General features: G+C 40.6%; 1 protein-coding gene across 2 annotated transcripts in view; it reads right to left on the bottom strand.

Moving 5' to 3' along the window:
- Window positions 1–1,092: 1,092 nt before the first annotated feature.
- vav3 (vav guanine nucleotide exchange factor 3) overlaps window positions 1,093–14,514 on the bottom strand; it is a 97,807-nt gene continuing 84,385 nt past the window's right edge. The window contains exons 26-28 of one of the 2 annotated variants that reach the window (XM_023949928.1): window positions 9,354–9,434; window positions 7,514–7,665; window positions 1,093–4,495 (exon numbers count right to left, since the gene is read on the bottom strand). In XM_023949928.1, coding sequence (XP_023805696.1) covers window positions 4,451–4,495; window positions 7,514–7,665; window positions 9,354–9,434 — 278 coding nt within the window. In that variant the 3' untranslated portion in view covers window positions 1,093–4,450. The remainder of the gene's footprint in view (window positions 4,496–7,513; window positions 7,666–9,353; window positions 9,435–14,514) is intronic. The other variant, XM_023949929.1, reaches the window with a different exon arrangement.

The raw sequence follows: 14,514 nt of genomic DNA on the forward strand, positions 1-14,514 counted from the left end.
ACGACCGCCGCAGCGCCGTCGACTCCTGATCCCCACATTCATTTACACTTATTAGCCGACAGGCTGCTGAGAAACAGAGCCCCCCCCCCCCCCCCCCCCCCCCCCCCACTGACTGCAGCTTGTTTTTGTGCCTTTGGAGGAAATGCAATACTTACTCTCTGAGTGGTTAAGACTTTTTATTAATTTTAATAAGACTTACTGTTCATGCTGAGCTAAAGAAAAAAGAAAGTGATGAGTCAAACAAGAAGCGTTTTAACTTTGATTCCTAATTCAATTTCCTAATTTCTAATTCCTAATTTAAAGGTTTGTTTGTTATTTAACTTTTAATGTCGTATCCAGAAAAATAAGAGCGGAGGGCGTCTTGTGTTGGACAGATTAAACTGTTACAGTAGGGGGTTATGAACCTTCTGACACAGGAGGTGTATATTTGTATAAACCCCTTTTGAACTCTATTTGTATTATTTAGATTTATACATTTCTCAAAAAAGAGATGAGAAAAATGGAGGGGGATGTTAGAGATGGAAGATAAAGAAAAACAAAAGGGAGATTAAACTGTTGGAGTGTTAGAATTTAAAAAAGTAAATTTTTCTTTTTTGTACTGTGAAACTGAGATTTGGGCTGAATCTGAATCCTTCTTTTACCCTTTTGGCTCCTCCCTATTGCTCCAATTGTAGGTGTATTGTACTCAGAGTAACGTTGATTTCAGTCTGTTTTTTTTACATGTTGCAAACAAAGTTGGCATATTTACAAGTATATGCTATATATATATATATATAAGTATATGCTAATTCATCTAACACTTCTTAATTTCTATCTAGTTCCTGTGAACCGAAAAACATATGATGAATGGGTTTTTTGTGCCTTGTACAGAAATTATAGGATGTTTTTTTTATTTATTTCATGTGGCCCCAACAAGAAATGTTAACAATAATTGTTTGCGTCCCTAAAAGCATAAAGTTATTTAGAAAACATTCATTTCTAAGTTTTATATTTTAATTTTTCTTCAGTGATTTCCGTCGCTGCAGGGTTTATTAGAGAAGCGAGGGGCCATTCTATCCTGATGGATCCAAAAAGCAGAGAATAAGACGTCCAGACATTAAAAGAAGTGTATATCTTTATTGTAGGCTCTGTACATTATTTACAGTATGATACAGCAGCAACACAGGCTTCTGCTACACAGTCAGGATTGCACGGTTTTAGAGTTAGGCCACAGCGGTGGGGTAGCGCGGTTATCAAACACGGAGGGCACGGCGAGCACAGCACACGTCTTTGGCTTCATCTGGAAACTCGGTCGACTGAAATGAGTGACGGAGGACTGAAGGGACTTTGGCCACGCCCCTTTTTTTCTAGGTTTAAGGAATGAATTCTGCCAATGTAACGTGTTGGAAATGAACTCCCTAACTGGCAGAGCACAGAGGCAACAGGCGATGGGCTTTTCCCTTCTCCAGCGGAGGTTACAGCCCGCAGAGGCAGAGTGACGGTGCACAGACGGAGATTGGATGAGAGATGGATGAGGAAAGAGGGCAGTAAAGAGAGAGAAGTGACACGGTGAGATAGAGCCGGAGCGACGGGAGCCGACAGAGAGATGAATGCGGCGAGGTCGCAGAGGTGAGGAGATGCTGTAATGATTAGATCACGGATACCCTTGAGCCTTCCAGCCTTCCTCCTGCACAGGAAAAAAACTTTGAAAAAAAGGGAGGCAGTGATTGGTAATCCACTCCTGCTGCTTAGGTGAACTCGGACAGCGTTGCCATTTACAGATAACCAGCTCTTGCGCTCCCAGATGAGGAAAAAAAGGGACTTTTGTTATATCACGTTTGCGCCACTTTGGCGTCGCAGCACCCTCCAAAAAAAACAAAAAAATACCAGAACTCCTGCTGCTCATCTAAAGATGTCACCTCCAAACTCTAACACGAGGAGGTTTGGATGAATGCTTCCACCTAGTGGCCGTGTGGGTGTCAAACTCACGCGTGTAAACGTTGGTACGTCCAGATCAAGTTTTCTGCCCTCATCCGATTCCGAGTCATTTGATTTCGAGTATTGTCGATACAGACTCCCGATCCGATAATAAACATTTTTCTTTTATTAATCGTCTTTTATCATTTAGCACTTAAACAGAGCATTTCTGTGACGTTGCTTTAACCAGGAAACAAAAAACAGCTGTCATGTGACCAAGTTTGGTGACTTTAGCTTTAGGATCTTCAGAACCATTGAACATTTTTGATCAGATGGGATTTATATCTCCATTCAAAATTCATAATAGTTCATGAAAACTTTCCTCTTAAACGAATATGATGATGACTTTATTAATTCACGTTTTCCTGGACCTTTCACTTTGTAGACGGTCCCTCGCGAGCCTCTCGTCTGTCGGCTGAACAGAGAGCGTCATTCTTGATAAAAAGAAACTAAAATCTTTTTTCTTTTGTACGTCGTTGTTTGCATTAAGACAAACCAATAGAGACACTTGCTGTCTGTTTGAAACATTTATCAAGAGTTTTTTAGCCCTGAAGTTCGAATCTGTGAACATCTCGCTAACGTTACTGACCTGCTTTTATGCGCCTCCTGCTCATTGTGATCAACCATGACTTGCATCCGTCTATTCATAGGCTTAAAACATACAACCCTGATCATAATAATACGAATTAAATAAATATCTGATCCCTGATTGGGCTGGAACATCCGATTCTGATCAAGTCTGAAACGAAGTGATCCGGCCCGATTTCCGATCATGTGACCAGATCGAGACATCTCTAGTTTGAAAGACCGTTTTCATGCATAATGGCTTCATTAAGTCCACAGCAAAGACTGTCTTTACATCAGTCTGGGAAGTTGTGTATCTATGACAACACCTAGAGGCACAGATGAAGATGTGGCAGAGAGGCGGCGGCGGGAAGAGGGGCGGGGGGTGCTAAGGCAGCAAAGATTGCCTCAGGGTTGTTTCTCCGAGCCGAATCCCCCTGGTTAGCCTCGTGACAGCTTCCTTCATCTCACTTCACATTTCCATTTCTCTCCCGACTTCTCCTCAGCGGTCAAGTCGGGGAAAGTTTAGAGACGGGAAAAATCTGCAGAGAGGAGCGGAGTGAAGTGGGAGTAAAAATAAATAAAGAAAAGACTTCCGCTTTGAACTGTGGACATGAAAAAGAGCGGCCTTCACGCACGTGGCGGTGACCGGCGTGCCCTCTGTAGTCTGAGGGAAAATAATTAACAGTGGAGTAAACGGACGTGTTGGTACAACAACAGCCTTTTGAAGCCGCCTCAGCAGCAGAGAAACCCGCCGCCTGTGAGAGGAAGAATAAACATTCCCACACAAAGCCGACCTCCGAGGACTTCTTCTTCCTCTTGTTGCTTTAGATGTTGTTTTTTTTACGTCTGTTTATATTAAAAGAAGGTTGTTCAGTAACAGCTTCTTTCAACTGTGGGATAAACCTCTTTGAGGATTAAGGAGACCTTGCAGAGAGTGGATTTATTTATTCAATGTTTTGGCTTTTTTTTCTGTAAGAGAGCCGTGTTTCGACCAGAAGTCGTTCAAAAAGCGTCGACGGAACAGATTCGGATCAGCGGAAGGAGGCGGTTTTATGTCACCGCACTCGTAAAAACGAGGAATCCAAACGTCCAGGTAGGGCGCACGGCGACGAGCCGCTAATGTATCCCATCCGATAAGCCGTCACCCAATAGGCCTCTGTTGGCGGAGCTGCCACAGATAAGAGCGGTAGATCGCTCTCGCTTAAAAAAAAAAAAAAAAAAAACATGAGAGGCGGCGATGGAGATAAAGAATGTAGAGGGAGGAGGGGAAGAAAAAAAAGAGGAATCAATTGAGGTGTGGTGATGCTATCCAACACTACATTGGGTGCGTGCGCCGCCATCATGACGCGAAATGTGGGTCGCAGAGTCATCAATAACAACCTGCGCAGGGAACGCCAGACAAGCAAGGTCAAAGCCGGCTACAACAAGTGAGGAGAAGATGAGGGGGAGAAAAAAAAGGAAAAAAGCTTTCTGTGTTGCTCCTCCAGAGGGGCGATGACTTTCCTCCCTCGGCGGGGGCGCTGATGGATGATGGCGAGGAAAGATGAGCGCGTGAACGGAAGAGCGGCTCCTGAGTGCTCACTCGTGGGAGCGGTGGCGACAGCAGAGTTGGCAGGCGGGAACAGGTGGGAGTTGGGGGTGTGGGTGGGGAAGCGATGGCTGAGTTATGGATAGACGGATGAATACGGCGTTCCAAACCCCCCCCGCTGACAGTCAAACTGCTTGTTGGTACAGTCCTTTAGCCGCAAGCAGGAGTGACGGCGCATCTGCGACGTCTTTTAGCCCTTTTCACTACCGAAGGCCTCTGGGTTGGTTTAGGCATCGAGGCGCCCAGGAGGTGGCGGGGAAAGCAGAGGGTTGCTGCTCCCGTGCTTGCTTTGCGGTGCTTTTTTTTTTGTCCCGTCATCTGGCTCCTCCTCCTCAGGCTTCACTCCTCACCCTCTTCCACGTACGTGGACGGAAACCAGCCGACCTGACGAGAGAAGGAGATGCAAATGAGTCGCTCTCTAACTTCCTGACCCAACACCGCCGCTATATAAAGCCATTCCTCTGCGCAGTCACGCTCTTATTTTGAAAAGAGTCTTCGCATCAGATGCGAGGAAGAAGCAAAACGAGGGGCCGAACTAGAACATCAAAAGAATGAAAAAAAAAGCAGCTGTTGAGTCAGAAATCACTCGTCAATTCTACAACCAGCAGCTCAGCTTTAACCTAAAAACGCTGCTGTTGTTTTGCCATATCCTCATTAACCACATTAATTAAAGCTTTTTTTTTTAATATTCCCACTTAATCAGGTTAATTACACTTCAATAAAATGACTTCCTGCATGCACAACATTTACCATTTACAGAAACATGGCTATAGATAATTACATCCACTGCATTTTCTAACAAATGATCGGTGTCGGCGTGTGAATGAGCTCCAGAAGGAAACTTCTTCTAGATTCCAGAGCTTCACACATATTGTCAAACACACTTAGACAAACAGGAAGACTTTAATTTGATTATTATGATTGCAATTAGAATTTCTTCAATTGCAAAAGTTGCGTTCTAAAAATAGCCTGCAGTAAATGAAGTCTGCCAAGTAATCCTCTTTATGTTTTACACCTATTCTAGACGCTTTAAGGCCACTTTTCTCAGACAGATGTGAACGTTTTTCACACTTTTCTTTCTTTGTTTAAACTCTTAAAGTTCAAAACTTCGTAGGAAACAGTACTATAGAATGAATTCAAGATCTGATCGCATTCTAAGATTTGGGGAAAAATATGGCAAACCGAATGCATTCTGGACAGGAGACCTGACACGGAGGAGCTTGATTGACAGGGTCTACAGCCAATCAGAACACAGAAGACTGTTTTAAAAAGAATTTGCAAAAAAAAGAAATCTCAGCAAAATTGCATAAGGTGAACCAGGAAATAGCAAGGAACCATTGTATGGAAGTGTTAGCAGTAGGGGTGTGTGCTGGCACGAGTCTGGCGATATGATATGTATCGCGATACGATAAGAATTGGGACACAAGTGTCACTCGTTCTTATGTGGGGCCATTCTTATGGTACTGGCTGCAACGTAGTACGGTTTTGAGAGTTTACATGTTTAATAACAACAAAACTTGCTAGACTGACTGAACATTTAGCACTTAACACAAGCTGATTCTCGGGAGATCTTGTCGTTTTGGTGTGGTGTAGAGCTGCTCAAAGAGGCTCAGTGTGCTCTGCTGCCAACTATAACTTTTAGTGGAAAACTAGAGTCAGACGCTGAAGGACTCTCATAAATAATTAGATATTGTCTTGACAGCATTTTGAATTGATACAAATTTCACTAAATGAAATATTGGGATTTATCACTGATTTTGCCCTACAGCCCTGGTTAGCAGTTCTCACGCGCGTTGTGAGCATCATGCACATGTTAAAAGCATCACATGTTGTGATGCTTCCAGAGTTCAAATATGTGAACTTTGGCTATGTATCTTTTACTTCCTGATTGTTTGCGTGAACCAATCAGAAACTCAGCTTTGACGCGTGACTAGTGATGGGTCTTTACACACTTTTAAGATTTGATACAGATTATTTTTTGCATACAATTATAAATTATTGGTAATTTCTTATTGGTGATTTTTTTTCCAGAAGGATATTTGTTATCCTACAAACAAATACAATCAAAACTGACCATATGTATAACAACTTTAATGTGCAAGGTTAAAAATACAAAACTGTTCTTTCTAAAATACATCCACTCGTGCTGTATTGTGTGGTTGCTAATGGTAACACATACACACTCACAGCTCCACTGGTCATGTGACTGATGGAGCAGCGGAATGTGCCGTGGGCTGGGGGGTATTTCAACACAAAACACTGGACCAACTCACCTAGTGACCAAAAATATCCAGAAATATTACATTCATTTTCTCATTTACAGATTAGTAATTGATACTTTAATAGAGTAGATATCAAAATTGGTGATGTACAGGTATCTGTATTTCAATACATTGGTATCGATACTCTCATCGTTACCTATGACGTCCTGATGATGTCATTAGTGGGTGGAGTCCAAAGCTGATCATGGATATTAGTTCTCCTGAACTTGACAGTGTTTTTTTATTTGTTTGGAGAAAATAATATAAAGCTTCCCTAATGTTTTCTTGTATTATTATTTTTTTAACTAAGTGGACAGCAAGTCTACAAACTTGGTCGTAGATGGTGAACCTCACCGTACCGGCAGAGTCTCTGAATGATCTAATGAAGCCCAAAATGGAGACGAGATTGGAGATATGTTTGTCGAGCTCTTCAAAATAAATAAAACTGATCTCTCAACATCAGGATGTCTTGATGTAGCCATGAGGCTAAAAACGTTAGAGAGTAGCTCCTCCCACATGCCTTAAGTTTCTGAACACATTTTTGAAAAAACATAAAGAAGCAAATTTGACAAAAGAGAGGCAACACACGTCCATTTGATGTGCATGCAGCATAAAAGATGTTTGGATTTGACAAGTAAAATTATAACCTGAGATTTTAAGATTTACATATTTTTTGGCTTTAGGTGTTTGGGTTAAAAAAACAAAACATTTGAGTGTAATTAAAGAGCAAAAGGTATTGAACCACACTTTCAAACATAAAATTCTATATAATTCTTCTAGTAAATGATGGTTCCCAAATGAGACCTAAGACTTTGATTTTTTAGGGGTTTCTCTGATTGGCTAAACCACTACTGAAAAAGCTGTTTTGATATTTAGGATGAGAAAAGTGTTGTCCATGTGGACTGAACCTCCTGGTTCCCTTAGCAGGAAGGACCTGCTGTTTTGAAGGTGTGACAGCTCCAAAGACAAACCGGGACTCCCCAAAGACTCTGCTGTCACTGCTTCTGCTCCCAGGAGCTCCATCAATGCAAACATCTGGTCTCCTAAAGGAGCTCCTCCGAGTTGAATGCAACTCCGCTTCTCTAGCTTAAGAAACTTGGAGCTGCGGTGGCGCGATCCGCTTCCGTGCACGCCGACTCACCCTGCCGTTGACCTCGCCCCGCCACCAGCCGTTGGCTCCGGACTTGGTGTAGATCTTCACCACGTCCCCTTCCTGTAGCGATAACTCACGAGTGTCGCGGGAGCTGAAGTCGTAGCGGGCGATGGCCACGCCTATCACTTTAGGGGTAAGCACTGAAAAAACAAAACAAACAAAACCCCGCCCCTTTTTAATAAACAGATTCTGTCACATCTGCAGCGTCACATACATGCAGCCAAACTCAGATTAAGAAGAAAACTATTATTTTTGTTAAATACCCTATTTCTCACTAATAACCACCAGAGGGCGCTGTAGGTGTGTGTATCGGTATCTGCTACTGACAAAAACGCAAATGAAACGTGGCTTGGTCTTACGCTAGGCTTGGCGAAATCGTGCCAAAGCGACAGCGGATAAGGAATTTGATGTTTTTAGTGATTTGAAGTGATATTAAGTGTTTCATTGACATGCTCGCATTTTTTAATGCTACGGTTATGTGAATAATTGTTTATATTTTGCGCTAATATACTAAATTCCTCCTAAATACGGTAACAATAATGAAGTGTGCATATATTCAGTCTATTACTGTTATCTATTCCATTATTATGATTTGCCTTTAAAGATGAATTGTCAGTTATTGATCCCGTATTCTTTCGCAAAAGTGCGACTTATGCTATGTACATACCGAGTACCTGATGTGCGGTCAAGAATGCGCTGAATGTGGGTTTTTGGACGCACCTTTAGTGGGCCATGGCAACCCGATAGCGGCGCGTGTCCTCACAGTTGGAAGGGGCTTGGTGCAAAATGTCAAACGAGGGCAAATCTTGTGAAATTACTTTTTCACGACTCTGTTCCAATATGTGACTTAGTGCCACATATTGGTACTTGTGTGTGTTGAAAAGGGCGCTACGCATACATCACGAAAAATCCGAGTACCCCAACCTGGTGTAACTTTTATTCCGTATTCATTGACTGCGGGTTTTGTATGAAGAGCCCAAAAAGGAACTTCAAAACTCTCGCATTTACGAGACGCTAAGCTATATACTAATGCCGAAATGCGTATTTACAATTCATAGTTCAAAATATTTGGTAGTAAGCGACCAATTTTAACTAACCTACGGTTCCGTTTGAAAGTGTTTATTTAATTTATTTTAAATAAATCCTACGACTGATGATGTAATGCTCCTCCCATTTCAACTACAGCAGCGATTTGTTTTTTAAACAGCTCTGTTTGGAGCCCTCTGTTCTGCGTCGGCTCGCTGCTTTTGGTTGAAGCGCTTCAGCTTCTGACAGCCGAGCACGCCAGATTAGACGCCTCCTGTCGAGGAAACGGCTCTGTGAGAGACAGATGTGGAACAGGTGAGCTAGTTACCGGCACTCCAACCCGCCCTGCCAGTCTCTCCCCAACCCCCCCACACTGCCAGACACCCACCGCTGGCTCGGCCTCGGCTGAGCTGACAGGTGGAAATGGAATGTCAGACCTCTACAACCCAGCCATGGGGATGGAATATCTAATATAGAGGAGCTCTATGGTTTTCTTTTTTGGACACTTCCACCTTTACTTTGACAGACACACACAATCACTGGACTGCACACACTTCAAACGAAGAAGAACATCATTTTTTTCTGCACAAACTGCAGGAAATAAACAGCCACAAACAGACTGGGACACATGCCGCACATGCAACGGTGAAAACGTCCTTTCCCAGGCGTGCACACACGGCAACCGGATGAGAGATGAAGGGCGGGAGGAAAGACGAGGAAGAAAAGCTGCAGCCGGCATGCCAAGCAGCCCGAGACATCAAAGGATGAAGACAAAGAGTTTGACGGACAGCGATACCTGTACCTGACCAGAAGGGAGCGGAGGAGGGAGGAACAAAGCTGTAGCCGGCAGCGGTTACAAGAGACAGGCCGCAGAGCAATGGGGCTAAGGCGGGGCGGGGCGGGCCAGGCAGGTGGGGTGGGGGGAGGGGTGGGGGGCAGATATGAGAGAAGGGGGGAGGCGGGGATTGGGGGGGTGAAGGAGGAGAGAAGAAGCAAAGAGGAGAAAATGTGACACTTAAGAAAGAAAAGAACAAAGCAAATTTAAGGGCTTTTTTTTGAAAGATAGTTTCAGTTTAGTGACACTGAAACGATGCTAAAAGCTTAGCGTTAGCACGTCATCCACATAAATACAGAATCTGCTCACATTGAAAAATTTTTTTAATTTTTAATTTTCTTTTAATAAACCATATTTTTTGGAGTGACATAGCTTGGCCGGGGGTGTAACTTGCACTCAGGTGCAAGTTACACCCCGTGACTTTGAAAATAAATAAATAGCAACAGCCACTAGAGGGTGCTGCAGGTGTGTTTATAAGTATTTACCACTGATGGCTGCACAGAAGAAGAAGTGCCGCTCATTCAGTTAGTGTGGATGACTTGTTAGCATGTTACAGTATAAACTATACTGTTAGCTTAGCGTTAGCACGTCATCCACATAAATACAGAATCTGCTCACATTGAAAATTTTTTTTAATTTTTAATTTTCTTTTAATAAACCATATTTTTTGGAGTGACATAGCTTGGCCGGGGGTGTAACTTGCACTCAGGTGCAAGTTACACCCCGTGACTTTGAAAATAAATAAATAGCAACAGCCACTAGAGGGTGCTGCAGGTGTGTTTATAAGTATTTACCACTGATGGCTGCACAGAAGAAGAAGTGCCGCTCATTCAGTTAGTGTGGATGACTTGTTAGCATGTTACAGTATAAACTATGGCTCTCTGAATAATTGTTCATAAGTTGCGCTTATATAATAGATATCTCCAATGTTTTGTGAAGCTAAATACAGTTGCAACTATGAACCATGCAAATATTCAGTCTATTATTGTCATCTATTCTGTTATTAGTATTTGCCTTTCAAGACGAATTGTCCATTTTCTCGTATTTTGTTAAATACATTTTTCCCAAAAGTGCGACTTATAGCCCAAAAAATATGGTCCTCCATATGTATCAAGACTGTAGCATAAAAAACATTACCTGACTAAAATTTCCTCAAGACTTTTTTTAAAAAACATTTCCGACATTCATTTAAACTACTTTTTTGTATTTTCTAACATTTGTTTACAATGGTAATGAGTCTAAGCACAGTAGCTCTTTTAAATAGAGCTTCAGTTCAATATTTTGACCTTTATTTTTTCCGCGAACATTTGTGAGATTGAGTGTTAGCAAATATTTTTTAAACTTTTAGCGCTTTAGCCAATTTCTTAAGAGGAATAGTCATCCAAGAGATGTCCCCGTGTTTTAGCTTTGTATTCTTTCTCAGGTTAAATCCTTAAAGCTTCCAATTGCTTCAAATGTTTTAATTGCTTCAAATATTTTAATTGCTTCAAATTGCTTCAACTGTTTTAATTGCTTCAAATATTTTAATTACTTCAAATTGCTTCAACTGTTTTAATTGCTTCACATATTTTAATTGCTTCAAATTGCTTCAACTGTTTTAATTGCTTCAAATATTTTAATTGCTTCAAATTGCTTCAAATGTTTTAATTGCTTCAAATATTTTAATTGCTTCAAATTGCTTCAACTGTTTTAATTGCTTCAAATATTTTAATTGCTTCAAATGTTTTAATTGCTTCAAATTGCTTCAGTAAACCCCACAGTTCTTTTTTGAAATGCCAACATGTTAACTCTGTGGTAAATAACAGGCTAGCTGCTACAACTATATATAAAACAAGTGAAAAAGAAGAACTTTTGTACTTGAAATGATTCATGCAGTCTTTACTGTTTTGTACTGCGATACCAACTTATGCATGGAGGGGTGAGTGGCTTGCACAAAAGTCCACAAATATATAATCAACTGAAACATCTAGATTTTGTAGATTTTTTTAATATTTTGTAGGTTATGCAAATTAAACTGTTTGTTATTCAAACAACTATTCAGAATAGCGTCAAAGTCTATATACAAAAGACAAAACTCAAAAACAACAAAAAAATCTAAATATGTAAAAAAGAATAAAAGAAAAATAAAATATGTTAAATTTCGTTCACTCTATAGATATTTTCACCAGGTTTTCTTGTTTTGTTCTTCGTCTAAATGAAATAACATTTGCTCTAAAAGCACAACATCGTCTTCCTGTCAGGAAACGTTTGACAAATGGTGGAGGTTGGGATTTATTTTTTTACAACAAACACAGAGAGTCCGGCTGCAATGAGACTCCGGGGAGGAGAGGTTAGAAGCCAAACACTCAAAAGTCCACCACTAAGATTTGGTTGCTGCGATCCATCCATCTTCTACACCCACTTAAGTGCAGGGGGGGGTCGCGAGGTCTAGAGTGAGGTAACGCAGAGTGACAGGCAGGGTGCGCCGCAGTCCATCAGCACGCTAACACGTGGAGACAGACCGCCGGCGCTGCCTCGCACCTACACCCCACCTTAGAGCCCTAATTAAGCCGACACTTGTGTTTTTGGCGCAAAGGAACAGAATCGTACAGAGGAAAGTCCACTTCGCCTGTCAAGTCGGCCGCTGCCGAATGTAAAGTTTATATAAAGTGAATCCTGACTGATCAAGTAGAAGGGAAGCTTTTTCTGGAAGGATCTGAGGCCTTATGACTAAAGTCCAACAGTTTCTCTGAACCAAAATTCTAACAAGAAGAGTTTTCAGTTTATGTAAATAAAGTTTAATTCAAAAAAAGTTGGTTGAAATGTTTGCGAACACTCCAGACAGAAGCTAAATAACATGTCCATATTACCTCACAACTATTGAATTTGTCTGCTTTTATAACCTGTGTATTTATTTATGTTTATGATTGTTTAGGTATTTATTGCAAGGGTTCTGTGGTGTTTGGTCCTGTTCTGAGTTGTCTTGTCAGTCGCACCAGTTTCAGGTTAATCATCATCCACAGCTGTCTTCAGTTCAGTGATTTTTCCCTCAGCCTATATAAGTCTCTGGCTTGTCAGGTCACCAGTTCTGTTCTGCTGAGTCACCTTTTGCCCTGTTCACGGTTCTTTATTTAATGTTTGACTTGAAGCTGCCAAGTCTCCTACAAAATGTAGGAGACCCCAAATGAGTCCTTCATCCCCTTTTCCTGACATTTATGTCTTGGAAAAACAACCAGAATTGGGTCACAGATGAGATTGATGCTCAACTGGATCTGTATGAGGTCAGATCAGGATCCACTTGGATTGAATGAAAAAAACAGATTGTAAATAAAAAAGTGTTCATTTAAAAACATATTTAAACTTGAAAGAAATATTAAACACTTTACAAAACAGAAAATTGTACATTTTAGATTTTTTTTTTTCCAAATTTGAAGTATTTTTTTAATTGGAAGGAAAAATTAACCTAAAACTCTTATTTAAATAAAAATGTTTATCAGCTGCTTTTATTTTTCCATTCCTCTGTCTCTCTGCTTTCAGTCCTCAATTTACAGTTTCAATTCAGATTTTTCGATTTGTGAGCCGAGTCTACTTTTATGTGGGGGCGGTGCATTAAGACCATTGGCTAGTGGGACCTGATTGACATCAGGAGACGAGGTTATGATGACATCACTTTAATTAAAACAATTTTTCCAACTCTTAATATTTCTATAATCTTAAAATGTGTACTATCGGGTTTAAAACTGCATAAAAAAGCACATTTTGTTTTCAAATGTACAATTGTGTTCTTATGTACTTGTAGCTGACATGTTTGGCTCTCTGCTCCACGTTGATGTTGGTCTTTATGAATCAAAAGGAGACAGAAAAGAATCCAGACTGAGCTGAGCTTTCAAATATGATAGAGCGAGCTGGTGCTAAAGAAGAAAAACACCAGCGATGTTTTTTACTTCTAAATGAAAGGTTTATATTTACTTTTGTGACTGAATTTATTTTTAATATATCTTTTCCTTATATTTTTATTTATGTATTTTAATTTTTTGAGTTTTTTAATATTATTTTTTCCATATCTATTTAAGTTTTATTTTTATTTGTTTTAGTATTCTTTCCATTATTTTATATGATTTATTTTAATATTTCTATATCTTTATTTCATTTATTTATTTATTTGGGAAATTCTGAACACCTAAAGAGAAAAAAAAGGAAATTCTGATAAAGTCAACAGCTGCTTTTTTTTCTTTTTTTCTTTATTGACATTTGTTTCATATTTCTCTAAATTATTATACTAGTTAACTTATCTTTGATTCCAGTATCAGAAATTTGTCTGACAGAGAATTCTCAGCAAAAACTGTGCTGCTGCCACCAGTCCCCACCACAAAGTTCCCCGCCGCCCGGCGTTATTAAGACGGTGTCGGGCCGGCAGAGCTTTTGAAATGAGCACAGATCAACGGGCTGAGAGACAGCTCAGCTAATGCTATCCAGGTATGAGGGACATGAAGAGGGATCGTCCTCCAGCGGCAGGATTGGACGGGCTTAATTTCTATGGGAGCTGGCTGGGAGAGAGAAAGGAACACACAACTAATGTATACTAAAAAACGGTCATAGAGTGAAGATCAAAATGATCAAATCTGAATTTTTTTTTAGCTGAGCTGTTTGAAGAATTCATACAAATCTATCAAAATATGATTTTAAAATAGAAGGTTTTAGGTCAAAAAGTTGGTTTAACTGTAGAAACTGACGATGAATAGATCCTGGCCAACAACAAGTCATTGGAAATGAACTCATTTGAGCCGCTGTTGTCTTGACTTGTTTTTAACAGACTAAACCCCAGGCTCAGTGTCTATAAATGCGGTCTGTCGGCTCCTCGAACCCATGCTGCTTTAAGACATGCAGCGGCACGGCTCCAGAGGACATTTCCTTTGACTGTCATTGGAAAGTCGGAGTATCTGATTGCTTCTGATGGATTTTGTCCTGATCGTGTGTCAAATAAATGTTTTTCAGTTTTAAGATGCAATAGAAAAATAGAAATATTTGTTGCACTTTTCCTATTTGATGATCCGGTCACAGAGCATGGATGGACGAAGGAATTAGGATTGCTGCCTCCTCTCAGTGATAAATAATCTCTGAATGAGTAGGGAGTCAGGTTTGCAGCAGT

Source organism: Oryzias latipes, chromosome 20, assembly GCF_002234675.1.
Source record: "Oryzias latipes chromosome 20, ASM223467v1".
In the NCBI taxonomy this organism is placed as follows: Eukaryota; Metazoa; Chordata; class Actinopteri; order Beloniformes; family Adrianichthyidae; genus Oryzias; species Oryzias latipes.